This window comes from Notechis scutatus, chromosome 8 (assembly GCF_049901735.1).
Source record: "Notechis scutatus isolate UNSWTSFEM ecotype Mainland chromosome 8, rNotScu1.2, whole genome shotgun sequence".
NCBI classification, from domain to species: Eukaryota; Metazoa; Chordata; class Lepidosauria; order Squamata; family Elapidae; genus Notechis; species Notechis scutatus.
Window position 1 is genome coordinate 12423320 of NC_142016.1, and position 14866 is coordinate 12438185.

Below are 14866 nucleotides of genomic sequence, written 5' to 3' on the forward strand. Positions count from 1 at the left end.
TTAAACCAGGGCAAAGGGTTTGTGGATTGAGGTATCCAGAACCACTAAGCCACGCACATCCAAAGTGGAATGTAAGGATACCAAAAGAGCTGCCAAACACCACACAAATATTCATCTGTACCATTATTGTAACTTCTGATCTTTAGGGCAGCAGGTAAAAAGTGCCTTTAAAAGAAGGTGAAAATTAGGAATAGCAGCGGGACCAAGTTTTGCAAGGCAATACTAAATGATATTTTTCACTCCTATAAACTGGAACTGTTATCCTGCACTCCTTGAGCTGCACTGAATTTTCCAGTGAAATTCTCACCTGTGTTAACAATGTGTAGGGTGAGGGAGAGGGTGTACAAAAAGCACATATACATTCAGACTTGTAAGTTGTACACACACCAGGAAATATAGGCAAGAAAAAATGATCTTGTGTGAATGGCAGTAACAGGTTATAACCAAGTGTTAGAGAAAGTGACCAATTCATCCAACCCTAAACATAACACAATGGCTAGAAAGGATTCTCATTTCTTTAAAGTTTATATGGTAAAAAGTTTTGTTTTAATCACATATACTTTACAAGGAGTCCCTCAAGGAAAGGTAGACAAAACTAGAGAAGTTATAAAAGTAGTTTTTAAAAGATTTGGATTAAAAATGGCAACTAGGGACAGTAAAATTAATATGGAGAGCCAAACTCTGCATGAGAGCATGGAAGAGAAGCAACAATTCCAGTCTCCATTGTGCTGCTCCCTCTTCACCCAAGACCTGCCAGACAGAATTTGGTACTGATCATCAGGCTGTACTGGAACACCCTGATGATCACTGGCCTCTAGCATAGACATGGTTGAGGTCACTATAGCACTTTTTGCTTTAGGTTTAAGGACTTTTGAATTCATTCCAAAAGCCAATTCTCACAACAGCCGAGTTTACAGTAAAGCAGACTTTTAGCACATCATGGAATGGTTACTCATTTTCAACAAGTGTGCATGGATACACTGACAAACACCTAGAATCACATACTGCTGGCTGTTGCCTGATATTCTGAAACATGTTTATGCTCTTGGTCTCTACCAATAAAACCAACAACTGCATCCATAACCATTTCCTCCGGCAGTTAAATAAGGCATAATCTATTGATCTCTTTCTTACAAACTGACCATTTAGAAAACTTGGTTAAAAGAAGACTTTCTTCAACATTCCATATTTCTGTTCAGGTATGACCTATGATACATTTGAAATAATTACTCTTACATAAATATATTTTATGAAATAAGGCACTTATAGAAGTCAACTTATTCTACATAATAAACATTGTTAGTTTTTAAAATCAATTAAACTGAATCATGTTAAAAGGTGCAATAAGGAAAGAAAAAGTCACTCTCTCCCTCCCAAAATACATATAAAGGAAATCAAGCAGAGGAGGCCCCACAGTTTCTGTAGTATGGGCAGTCTGGTAAAAGGACACAGTACTCTTCTGCCCAGCTGTGTGATCCAGGCGGCCTATTTTAAGTCTCTCTCTGCCCAAATGCCTGCTTCACAAAGCTTTGCGACTTCTTGAGATTTTGAAGGGTCCTTCCTCATAATGTGGTCAACTATGATGGAGAAGGGAAGAAGCTGATCTTCAAAGACTGTAGAAAACATTTTGGACCCAGCATTGCAGAAAAAGGTTTTAGACCCAGCGGCACAATCTAGAACTTAAAATATATGTATATATATTTTAAAGAAAGAAATTTGAAAAACTAATTTACTCAGATGATGTGATGCAAAAGTTAAAAAAAAAAGGAAACAAAATAATGGGTGGGCTTTCTGTAGAAATCAAGCAATAGCACTATTGTTCTAGTAGAATTTCTTCTCCTCCCTATTCTTTCCATTGAACCAAGCAGCTGTTCCTGCTGATTATTTGCTGTAAGAAAACCTGAAGTACTCCAACTAACTCAGAGAATGAAATCTGTACAGCATCTTCAATTAAGTTCAATTAACTAACGCCTTCAATTAAGTTCAATTAACTATTCTAAAATCAGAATAGCGACACTAAAGCCATCTTTTGGAGATGGAATCAAATCTATTTTGATGCTTCACACTAAGCATGAATGTCTCAAAGAGACAATTTCATTCATTTTAATTCAGGGAGAAGATCTGTTTAAAACTGGAGCAGTAGGAGAGGCGGTTGCCATTCAGCACCTAAGGATTCCATGACCTGGCTGATAATTGGGGCCCAACTGGCTAAGTGAGGTGTTTGACTGGTTTTCTGTTTCTCAAATGATTTTTTCAGGGTTGTTCTATTGAACATGATGTTCAATGTAACAACTTATTGTTTTCCGGCAGGTTGTCTGACATCTTAAAAGTGCAAAAAAGCAGTAAGAGGGATTTCAATTGAGGAGTTAACTTCAACCTTTTTACTAACTAGCATCCGAACTCAACCCTAGCTTCAGAATTTGTGGATATGTTTGAGTGTCTGTGTTTTCAATTGTTAGTCAACACAGACAAGCAATTTAAAAGCTGTAAGTGAGAGGCATCAGGTTGTGAAAAGCTGGCAAGATAAATCACTCTCTCTGTACAGGACACCCACCTCTCAAGGAACATAGAATTAGCACCTTTTTCAAACTTTTAGACGTTAACCTTAGGTCAAACCTGTTTAAACGTTACGTTAAGAATGCCCATTATCCTTATGCAGCACATTGATTATAAACTGATAAAGTCAATCTGCACAAAAATCATTTATGGGGACAGCTAGGAAAAGAGTCATACGAAATAGAGGCTTTCTAATTCCATTGGCACAGCCATATAGTTTTCTTGGCACCATGTGTGGGTAACCGTTGTCATTCTGAATGCACACCTGAAGGCCTTTTTATGTTCTTGTGGCTTCCATTAGGAGGAAGCCATTCACAAAGATTTAGTACGCACAGTCACACAAAGTTAAAGGCTTTGCCGTGTATGAAACACCAGGCAAATCAAAAAGAAGGCTAAGTTCTGTCATTCCTTTCTAAGCTGGCCACTACTCTTAGTACTTGAATGTTAATTCTGGGTTACTAATGAGCCTTAGGGTCATTCTTGAAATTATATTATAGAGTGTTTTGAAAGGTTTTATAATTCATGAGCAAACTACCCATCAGCCTATCCTTTACGCACTCCAATCAGATGCTCAAAGCTGTTCAGTGCCACAAAGGAAACCACCAACTAAATGATTTTTTTCAGGATACTTTAAATTTTCTACCTACTTCTGAAAGTTTGGTCCTTCCCTTTGGCTAAAGAAAAGCTCTGCTATATAGCTATGGAACCAGAAATTCAAAACAAAACAGGGACTTGAAATAAAGGTCTGTAAGGATAAAAGCAAGAAAACAATACTCTTTGGGATGTAGAAGCTGTTACAAGGCACATCCTAGTGAGAAAAGAACAACAGAGCGTATGGCAAGGCAAAGATTTTCAAACCAATAAATAGATAGGCATATTCCCTATTCAAACCATCACTCTGATTAGAGTGATAGCATTGTTCCAGTAAGTGGGATGCCTGGATAAATTTAGGGGCCTGCCCTTTGACATTCTGTATACTAGTTCTTGGCGAAGAAAATCCCCCGCAAAAGCTATTTGTATAAATGTTTGCTAGAAAGAAAGAAATATATAAGGAAAATAATAAGGAAGACTGGGCATATATTGCATATGGCCAAGTTGGTCCATGAAAACTCCCATGTGGTGACTAGAGAAGGGTCATAGGCTTAATTTAATCACATCTCAGCTTTTAGCATAATGTGATTTAAAAAAAAAAAAAGAGCTCTTACAGCTAAGTTGATTCATGTAGGACCTTCTACTGAACTGAGAATCTGCAAATCTTTTGATCGCAAAGCAAGACCACATCCAGCGCTTAAAGCTCTTGTATTCAAGACACACGGAGGGAAATTCTTCCTAATTTTGCATAAATTCCATCTTCATTATAAAAACTTAAGTGGTACTATGGGTTAAGTAGTTCCCTGGCTCATTCTATGATTTAACAGGCACTGAGGGGGGAAAGAGATAAAAAAATTTTTTTAGATGATCCTGTTGTGTACACGGTACAGTGTTTTTTAAACTCCAACCTAAATTAATACATTCCAAATTTAGCATAAAGAAAGTATTGTTAGGGCTGGTGAGAGCAGAAATGTAAAATTACACCCTAATGGAGGGACAAAGAAGGTGAATCACCAGCTTACTACAGTGTTTCCAATGCCTCACATAACTGTTGCAAAGGAAATTAGTATTACTTGCAAGTTGGTTGCCTGTCATTTTAAGCAACACTTCCTGGTTGTGCCAGGAGCTGCAAATTTAGTCCTAAACCAAAGAAAATCTTTAACAATATATATATATATTTTCATAGTAACCTGAGAATCTGGAAATCTAGGGTTCATTTTCCTTCTTTCTTGGAAGGATGTGTAAGTCCCATCAACTGGGAGGGAAAGCAGTTATTTGGAAGCCTGGAAGATCAATCTTTGGTTATTGGATAAAAAGAGGAAAGCCAAAAAAAAAAAAAAGTTTGGCATTCTGGGAAGTGATGGCCATTCTCTCTCCATCTTATCCGCCTCCGTCCCCAAATTGGGGATGTGCAGGGCGGGGGGGTTAATCAGACCACTCGTCTTCATCGAACTCTGAGGAATCATCCTCTGAATCGCTGTATTCTACTGCAATGCGGCGTGAGAGGATGGTTGCAACATCATTGCCCACAACATCTCGCTTCTCTTGTTCACGTTCTTCTTCAACTTTACGGAGCTGGAATCCTGGCAAGGAAAGAAAGAAAGAAGTTGCAGGTGGCTGTTTTCATATGTACCCTCTTCCTCTGTGTGCATATGTGTAGGTGTAGAAGCAAGGCAACACATAACGCTGAAGTAGCATGATGTGAAATAGTTGTGCACTGCCTTGCCTCCCCAAGAAAAGGGAAATAGCAGCAACTATGATGATCAGGGGGAAAACCCAACACAATAGGTAACGTTCAAGTTGTACAGAATTCTTCAGCAAGTTACATGCTTTGAAAAAGCAAAAATATAGTGAGGAAGATGCCAAAAGTGAAGATTCTACTGTATAAGACACTGGGACAAAGTGAGCTACATGAAGATAATTTTAATAATGAGATTCAGGAAGAAACTAAAAAGCAGGCAACAAATGCAGAATTCAGGCCATAGTAAAGCATATAAAGCAACAATGGGTATTCTCTCTTCAAAACACAGAAGTCAGACAATTTTTTAAACTTTCAATTAGTTCCAGTCAAAAGGATGCAGCTAATGTTGCTGTTTAAACTTGATGGATGGAACAGAAAAGTTAAGCTGCCATTGGTGGTTAGGAATCCAAATGCACAATGGCAGTAAATACCTTGTATGTGGTTAAATGATTTCCAGTACATTTTGCTAAATTCAGAATCCCAGCAACCTCAGAATGACTCCTAATTGGGGTATGTTTATGGTATAGTGCTTGGCCTTTTAAGGTAGTTTACATTCAGACATCCAAAATGAGAAGCAGCTTACCTTGACGAATAGCAGAAAGCAAGTCACTCCTAGCTTCACTAACAGCAGGCAACGAGGATTTTGGCTTGGAGGGCACCAAATCGGGTTGTTGGATAGAAGCCTCTGGAATACCCACGCCACCAAAAGATGAAGCAGATGGGCCAGGGGGAGGGGGAGGAGGGGGAGGGGGTGGCACCCCACTTGTGGGCTGTGGCAGCAGGGGAGATGGCACAACGGCATATTCTGCTGCTGGAGGAGGAGGGGGCGGAGGGGCAGCAAAGTCAGGGTGAGGCGGGAAGGAGGGTGGAGATGGTGGAGGAGGAATGACAGCAGCTTGGAAGCCAGCAAGTGGAGGGGGTGGAGGAACTCCCTCCATCGGTGGTGGAGGTGGTGGAGCAGGAGGTGGAGCAAAGCCAGGTCTGGTTCCCGGGGGTGAGCTAATAGGAGGATCTGGTGGAGGATGGCTGGGGCTGACAAGGATGGATTTCTTCAGCCCTCCAGAAACACTCTGGCTGGGTGGATAGCTGTGGAATGGAGAGTGGGAAGAACGGAGAGGGAAAGAACAGCTGAAATGAGTTTTTCAAACAGGATCAAACGCTGTCAGTGAAAAAGTGCATCTTGAGTGTAGTGAAAGCAAACAGTTCCTCCCGTTCTCTGATATCCCTCACAAGAACTGACATAAATTCTGTAATTTAGATTCAATGTTCCCTCTGGAACCCTAGGCTTTTGGAAAGATTCCCATAGGTGTGAAAAGAATCTGAACATAACCCACATTCAAATAACCTTGGCATGCTTTTTTTTTTTTTTTAAATCAAGGTTAACAAATGCATGTCCCTTGTAATCCCACCTTTATAGAATTCTGGCTTGCTGCAATGCTAAACAAATTACAGGCTGAATCCCCAGCATGGCATCTGGTTAATGTGTTCGCTGACCCATTTTTTGGTTCTTGTGAAGCTCTCTGCCCTACCTAATTTTATATTTAATCTTCAGATGAGAAGAATCTTGAAAAATCTAAAAAAGACACACTTGGCGCTTCGTTTGCAGCATATTGGCCGTTAAAATTAACAGCTAGCATGCAACAAGCAAAGCACCAAGTATTTTCAATATGCTTCTAGGCCTAATATCCTTAGAAAATAACATTGGGGCAGGGGTGGGGGATAACAGCCCTATGCTTTGCTTGCTTTCTGATAAAAACCTACCTTGTAATTGATGATAGCCATTATGACATGCTCTTCATATTTAACATGGTCTCCATATTCCAAATGTGCCCATATTTCAAAAGGCACAAGAGTATCCAGATACACCCACGTTTGCTTCAATAAAATTCTTAACCCCACATATTTTATATCTATTACAAGTAAGAATCTGTTTCCCTTTTAATTAAAGCACTTCCCAATATGGAATTAACTAATTCCCCATTCCCTCTTAATTTGTAATTATGGTAAGATATACCATCACCAAGGCTATAAATAATTGAATGTTTTTACGGAGGAAAAAGTGCTGTATAAAACAAGCATAATAAGAGTTGCAATGGAAACGAACATAGAAGGGCAACTGCTTGTTTTAGCATAGTGTTTAAGTACTGCTTGCAAAATATCTTCTGACAATATCTTACAACTATTGACCTCACTAATGGACAGGCTCTTTAAGGTCTTGCCTGAGTTGTTTTGATGGTTAGTGAGCCTTCAGCGATACATACTTACCTAAATTCTGCTGGTGGAGGCGGAAGACTATCATCTGACAATGGAGGAGGGGATGGTGAAACAGATTCTGGCTGTGGAGGAGGTGGATAGTAGGCAGCATCAACACTCTCATTGGAACCAATGCTACCATTCTGATACACCATGTTAGGAGGGTACCTAAAACCACAAAAGGACAGTTGTGAGCCAAGCTCCTTCCCCTCCAAGAGTTCAAAGGAACTTCAAATGTAGAATGCTTATAGCGTATGCAAAACATATAAACAGTAGTAACTTGGCTAGACTTTTATATCTGTACAGGTAATCCTCAACTTACAACAGTTCATTTAGTGACCATTCAAAGCTACAACGGAACTGAAAAAAGTGATCTATGACCATTTTTCACACTTATGACCGCTGCATCCCCTGGCTATGTGATCAAAATTGGAATGCTTCGCATCTGGTTCACATTTACAACGGTTGTAGTGTCCTGGGGTCTTTTTTGGCTTTTCTGATATCCCTTTGCCACCTTTTGAAAAGCAAAGTCAATGGGGAAGCCAGGGCCACCTATCAACCATGTTACTAACTTCGCAGCTGCAATTTCACTTAACAACTGTGGCAAAAAAGGTCATAAAATGGGGCAAAACTCACTTAACAAAGATCTCAGTTAGCAACATAAACTTTGGGCTCGATAGCAGTCATAAGTTGAGGTCTGTATATGGTCAAAGGCAAAATGTTCAAGATATAAATTTTCATATATATCAAAGATTATACTATTCTAAAAAAAAAGATGGATCATACCAGAAATCTTCTCCTATTCCAAAATGATTATTCATCTGTTCATGTCACACATGACACTTACACAAAATGGCAAGTGTAAAAAATATATATGAAAGGGTAAACAGCCATTTGGGCCTGCTTCAAATGAGACCACTCCAGGTGACAATCTCATGCACACTTATTAGAAGAACAGAACCAAAATAGGGCCAGTGGTATATGACTCTGATTCAGATTAACATTCATACAGTTTTACCAATTTGCTATGCCTTCCCAAGCCAGCTGATCCTGGCTGCAAGTGATGGATGTAGAACTGATATGCAGAATTATCCAAATTTCAACCATTTGCCAAAACAATTTAAAAGGCTTTCAAGATACCTAATTGACATTTCCAGTTCATTACAAGAGTAAATATGTGTGGAAAATAAACACACATGGTCACGCGGAGAGGACCTTGGAAAAGTAACTGGGCAGCTCTCTTCCAACGAGGTCAGAATGCACACACGAAAAAGTTCATGGCCTCCCTCTGTTCAGCCATTCATTTATTCCAACATTGTCAAAGGCTTATCTTTTGCAACACAAATGATGTGCCACTCTAGAAACAATTTTAGACCTGTGGTTCCCCCCACCTTTTTTCTAAAGGAAAAAGAGCTGAAGGTGTATGTGTATGTACTGTATGTATAACCTTGACAGAAAGGCTTTTTTTAAGATATAATAAAAGACAGAAATGGAATTCCTCCTGCCAGAGGCTTTTATTATTGACAGGATAAGAACATTTCACTGCAGTAACCCCTAAATGCAGTGAAATTTGTTTTTAAAATGGATAGTTTTCTTTAACCTTTAATTTCAATTAATAAGGAGATAGACCCCCTAAAGAAGACCATGTCTACTTTCTCCTAAATAGCAGAAGATCATAAGAATTATCTCATATGCTTGTTTCTTAGGGTAAAAAAAACTATTCCATATTAGTGTTTCCAGTTAATGTAATTAAGAATACATGATATCCAAGATATCTCTATAGCAAAATGACTGGGCCCAAATAAAAGTAGACGATTTATATTTCTGATAATTAAATTACCCCCAAATCAAGCCGACAGGCAGAATTTTCTTCTTTTAAATGCCATAGTATCCTAAGTAAGGAAGAGGTAGTTTGCAGAACATGTTCAGTTTTGTTCTAAAGCCACTAGTAGGAACAACAATCTCCAGATTAGTTTCACAATAGCAATTTATATTGGTTCTAATCAACAGTAGATAAATTGTTGAAGGAAAATCAAAGATGTGTAGTTAAGTTTGTATTACTATGTAAATATCAAATCTGTTTTGCTCAATTTGCTCCCTATAACAAACAATAGCACTTATATACCACTGTAAAGCACCCTTTAAGTGGTTTACAGAGTCAGCATATTGCCCACAACAATCTAGGTCCTCATTTTACCGACCTCAGAAGGAGGAAAGGCTGAGTCAACCTTGAGCTGGTCAGGATCAAACTATAGGCAGTCGGTAGAATCAGCTTGCAATACTGCATTCTAACCACTGAGCCACCAAGGCTATACAATAAATAAAAGGTTCTGTGAATTCTAAATGAAACAACATAGTATTTATTTAACAGGTCTCAAATCCCTGCACTTCTGCATTAAATGTAATAAAAGTAAAGTCACTTTCAAGTCAACCACTACTCCTGATGACTTACATTTCAGACCAGTACAGTTTTCTTAGTATGACCCCAAGCTAGTTTGATAAGAAGTCAGATTTTTAAAAGAAATCTTTTTAAAAATATAGCCTTAAAGAAATGTGCTAGGATTCAAAGATCTACTCCAGCTATTCACTTTGAGCTAGAGCATGCTCAGTCAAACAGACTACACACATTAACATCCCTTCCTAGAAAGGCTACTATTCAGGAAACAGAAACCTTTAGCCTCGTTGGTCACAGGAACAACTCCATGGTTACTATTACAGTTTATCTCTTACCCTCCCAGTCCATGTTTTTCTCTTGTATCGACAAACTCTTGACCCATTTTCATTTTTTCCCATTCTTCTTTTCGGCTTTTTATCTTCCGAGGGTTTACATTTCCTCTGTTAGGATTATCCTTCTTTTCTTTCTGTAAAATAAATAGGAAGCAATTGTAGGTGCCATTAGTTCTTTAAGCTCATCATCAGCAAAGAAAGGTTATCTCAATAAAAATATACATAAGAAGGAACATGTTGTCTCACTAGGTCTCGCTACACATGTTTTATTTATTGAATTTGTATGCTGCCCATCTCCCTGATAAGGTGACTCTGGGTGGCTTACACCTATCCAAAAGCACTAGTATTTAATAGATCTTAGGCATCAATGTTTTATCTGAGGTGTATGCTTTGTAAATAGGTGTCCACAGACGGGCGAAAATAATGTGCATTTTTACAAAAGAGACCAGCAAGATATTCTTCAAAAATTCAATCACAGGATCACATTTTACCTGCTATAGGCAGATACACAAATATAAAAACACAAATAAATAACAGCTGGATTGGGGTTGTTTTTGTTTTGCTATAAGCAAGCAATTGCTACATAATAGCCCCTGATGTCAACACTGCTAAATCAAACCTTAATTTAATGGTTCAGAATTTCTACAAATTAATTGCAGAAGGCTGGCACGCACTAAGTAAGGTAAAATTTTTGGTTAAGAAAGCCTAAAAGGAAGCTACTAAAGGGATCATGGGGATGGAAAAAACTTCTTAGAAACTGCAAATTTTCCATCCTCAAATAAAAATGCAGTTAAGGGCATAGGAAAATGCCATCTAGGTAAAGCTTTTTTACGAGTGACTTAATTTCTCCCCCACGCATACTCCCACCTAGAACGCCTCACGCACAGACTCACCTCACCACCAGCCGCTTCTATCGGCCAATAGAAGTGCCCCACGGGCAGAGTCGCCTCGTCACCAGCCGCTTCTATTGGCCAATAGAAGTGCCCCACAGGCAGAGTCACCTCGCTACCAGCCGCTTCTATTGGCCGATAGAAGTGCCCCACGGGCAGAGTCGCCTCGTCACCAGCTGCTTCTATTGGCTGATAGAAGCGGCTGGTGGCGAGGCGTGGCTGCCCACGGGGTGCTCTAACTGAGGCTACCCGCGGGGCACTCCTAACAGCAACTCCCCCCCGCCCTTCCCCTCCATTTCTCTTCACCTCGTGTTGTTCAAGCAATGTGAGAAATGGCAGGGAACGCATGCTTTAAATAGGCCCAAATTTTTAGGGCGTGACTTAATTTCACCACATGCCTATAAAACAGTGCTGGGCCTTCCTATTGGGGGGGGGCGTATTGTTGGAGAAACATGTTATGTAGCAGGTAACATATTAGGAAATCCTAACTTTGCTCAATTGCAGGTTTAAGTGTACAAATAATTCTATCATTGGACATTCAATAGTTATTATAACAATATGAACTATTTTGTTACAAAAAAAATACTCCGGATGGGCATTATTTTAAGCCCGCAGAGTTCCCTTCTAACAATTATTGAAAATAATGGCGTATTTCATCCTGTTCTTAGTTAGAAAATAAAAGAAAACTCTAAATCCAGACCAGGGTTATCAAAGGCAAAAAAAAAAAAGCAAAGAAAGACCTCAAAACACCTTTCCCCAAATTGGCCCGCTCACAGTAAGAGATGTGGTTCCATCTACTTTGCTGCCTGCAGCTCCCCGTAAGATAAATATGGCCTTTGGCCATCAAAAAGTTGCCTTATTTACTTCATATATCATTCTTGTAACAGAATACAGGGCACTAGAGCAGCAGCAGATATAATGTATAAAAGAAGTCGAGTGAAGTCTCTCCCCTTGCCAGAAAAAACCAGCCCCACACAACCAGCTCTGTGATTGGTGTCCATATCCAGGGTTGCCTGCAGTCAGGCAATGGAAACCTTCTACATTTTCCTTCTCTTTCCTTAAAGGTAAAACCAAACAAACGAGCATGACCAAAACAGCACCGCACATCTCACCCTATGCTTCCGTCTCTCTTTCATAATATCCTTGGTATCCTGCAGCATTTTCTCCTTCCAAAGATCAAAGAAATATGATGGATCAGTGTAGAATTTAAGTGCTTCTTTGCCATCGTCCCTAGGAGAGAAGGATAGCCATACAGAATGAGATGGTTACGCGTGTGTACCTGGCAACCAGATATGAAACAGAGATAAGGGAAAATACCACTGTCTCTTAACAATAAGTTCCCCCTTTAAGGTAAACCAAAAGCAGTGCAAATTTTTAGCCCATTCTGCACCAGACTTCAACATGCAAAAGGCAACATTTTGTGATAGCATGGATACACACACACACACACACAACTGGCAATGTGTGTGGGGGGGGAAGGGGATTCTTAAAAAAGACAACTGCCTCCAGCTACCTGTAATTATATTTTTCCTATTCAAAAAAAGGTGTTAATGGATATGGGTTAAAGAAATATTTATATTCTTTACCTTCAAGTAATTCTCAATCATAATATTCTTAGTTATATGTTACTTTACAAGAAGACATTTATTTATGTTTTCCTGCTTTTCATTATATAGTCATAAACCAAAATATGCCACATAAAATGATATAGCAGAATTGAACCGTTAAGCAGAGAAATTGGTTTCGCCATCACATTCTCTCCTAGAATTTTATCACTATCAGGTTTGAGGGTCCAACAATTACATTTCCCAGAGAATTAGTTTGCGAGTTGTTCCAGCAATCCTACCTTCAAATCTATGCACTGCTAATTGCAAAACGTTAAATAGGAAAGCAGCATTAAATTATATACCCTGAAGAACATAAGAGAAGCATTGTATGTTAGGCTGGCCACATAGGAAGTTTATACAATACTATTAAAGTAAAACAACTATAAATTGGCCAAACAGGCTATTTTGTCTTTGTTAATTTAGAAGGCTGATTTTGGATTGTCCAACAAAGTTAAAGAAGGTAGTTCTTTATATGCAAATACAGATACAATTAATTTCCACAATTAAGTAACTTTAAATTTTAAGATTTTAGTCTCATCAACAAATAGTTGTTTCCAAATCCTCCGTTTATAAATTTGTATCATGGCAACCATCCCCATCCCTGCTTTTCTGTTTTCTCTATCAAATCTGTTTTTCCTCAAAAACCCAAAAACATTTAAACCAAATTTAAACTTAAAACAGAAAGCTCTCTTTCGAGCCATTTGATGCCATTCCACATTCTTTAGAGGAGAGAGTTTAAAGCAAGAACATGATATTTCTCCTGGATATATTACCTGTATGAGGATAGAATGTTAAGAGGGGGCGGTTTATTACAAGTGCTGTATGTTTCAAGGACAGGCAGGGGGGCAGATTCTCTCTCAAAGAGCTTTTGGTCCTGAGTTGTGGAGCTCTTAAAGGCTTTCCTGGTATTAATACCTTGCAAGGACACTATGAAGAAAAAGAAATGGGAAATAAAATAGTCATTTGAAACACAAAAATATGTTTACAAATGTAAACTTTTTGCCACGCCTCCAAGAAAGCTTTCATAAATAAAAACTCTTTTCTGATGCCGTTCCCAAAAGAGAATTGCCAAAAGCCAGTAGAAAGGAATATTTACCAAAGGACCCAAACTGCTATGGAATTAAGTCATCGTATTCAAAGTAAAATACTACATAGAGATCGTGAAGAGTTTTTCTTTTTTTTTCCTGGCAAACTATGAGGCAATTCCCAGAGTGTTTGCCAAATTTTGTCCAGCAGTTGTGAGAATGTGGCAACAAATATTATCAAACATGGCTGGATTCTTTGAAACTTTTCTTTAAAAAAAACCCAATATTCCCATAGGTAATTTCTTGTTGCCTCCTGGATCTTCTCTATTGTAATTATGAATTTGATTGATTTTATGTGTATATGCTTGTCTTTGACTAAAAACAGAACAAAACATGGAAAACCAGACCTTGCTAAACAGAGATTGAAAAAAAAATCATGGAAAATGAGTAGTTGGCAATTTTACAAAAACCTATATGATTATTTAACCAATCAGAAAGTAAAGTATTTCAAACAGCTTTAAGTGAAAAAGAAACAACTATCCAACGGGTAGGAAGATAGCTTTATATACATCTAGACTCTAATAAAATCCAGGTCAATATGGTGCTTTCCCTTCCTCCTCTTACCAGTAATCCAATGGATGCAGCAGATTGGGGTATCCAACTTTGGCAACTTTCAGACTTGTGGACTTCAAATCCCAGAATTCAAACTTCAACACCTCTGCAATAGACTATCTGAACTTGCAAAAAGTGACTATACCTTGCAAGTTTGTTTCTTAGTCTCTTCTACACTTGTGTTCCCTTTCCTTCTCAAAAATGTTGGCAGTTAACCTGCACACTGAACACAAGCAACTGAATTCTATGGTTTAATCAGAAGAGAGGGCTGGAGAGGACCTCAAGACAAGGAGTGCTTCTTTTGAATGAAATCTGTTTGCGGTTGTCCTTTCCTCTATATCAGTATTTCCCAACCATATCAACTTAAAGATGTGTGGACTTCAACTTCCAGAATTCCTCAGAGAGCATAGAGAATTCTGGGAATTGAAGTCTACACATCTTCAAGCTGCCAAACACTGCTCTATAGAGTGGTAAGCAAAAAGACATTTATGCTTCTCACTATTATGAAGTGACTTAACAAAATAAGGCAAGGTACCACTTTTGTACAAGAATCTCTTGGGCGAGCATGAGGGGTCAGCTGAGACTCTTGGATGATTCAATGTGGTTTTCCAAAGTCTCAAGAAACAAAAAAGTCTTTTGCTGCAGTTATGAACCATAATGTTCTAAAAATATAACATTTTATATATACCTTCTTCCTCCTTGGGATCCAACTGAGTAACTTTCACCTGAAGGCGATCAACTCTCTCAACTAAAGAGGTGACCCGAACAGCATATGTGGTTGCTTGTGTAACCAGCTCTCTAAATATGTCCTCTGCAAATTTACCTGAAAAAGAAAAAAAAGAGGCATGTAGACTGAAATGCTGG

The 14866-nt window shown here is 38.7% G+C and overlaps 1 protein-coding gene across 6 annotated transcripts in view; it reads right to left on the reverse strand.

Moving 5' to 3' along the window:
- Window positions 1-523: 523 nt before the first annotated feature.
- WASF2 (WASP family member 2) overlaps window positions 524-14866 on the reverse strand; it is a 36036-nt gene continuing 21693 nt past the window's right edge. For 4 of the 6 annotated variants that reach the window (XM_026676091.2, XM_087970674.1, XM_087970673.1 and 1 more), the window contains 7 exons: window positions 14691-14825; window positions 13139-13292; window positions 11871-11988; window positions 9872-10002; window positions 7154-7309; window positions 5472-5974; window positions 524-4730 (listed from right to left, as the gene is read on the reverse strand). In XM_026676091.2, the coding sequence (XP_026531876.1) occupies window positions 4573-4730; window positions 5472-5974; window positions 7154-7309; window positions 9872-10002; window positions 11871-11988; window positions 13139-13292; window positions 14691-14825 (1355 nt within the window). In that variant the 3' untranslated portion in view covers window positions 524-4572. The remainder of the gene's footprint in view (window positions 4731-5471; window positions 5975-7153; window positions 7310-9871; window positions 10003-11870; window positions 11989-13138; window positions 13293-14690; window positions 14826-14866) is intronic. The other 2 variants (XR_015750448.1, XR_015750449.1) reach the window with 1 other exon arrangement.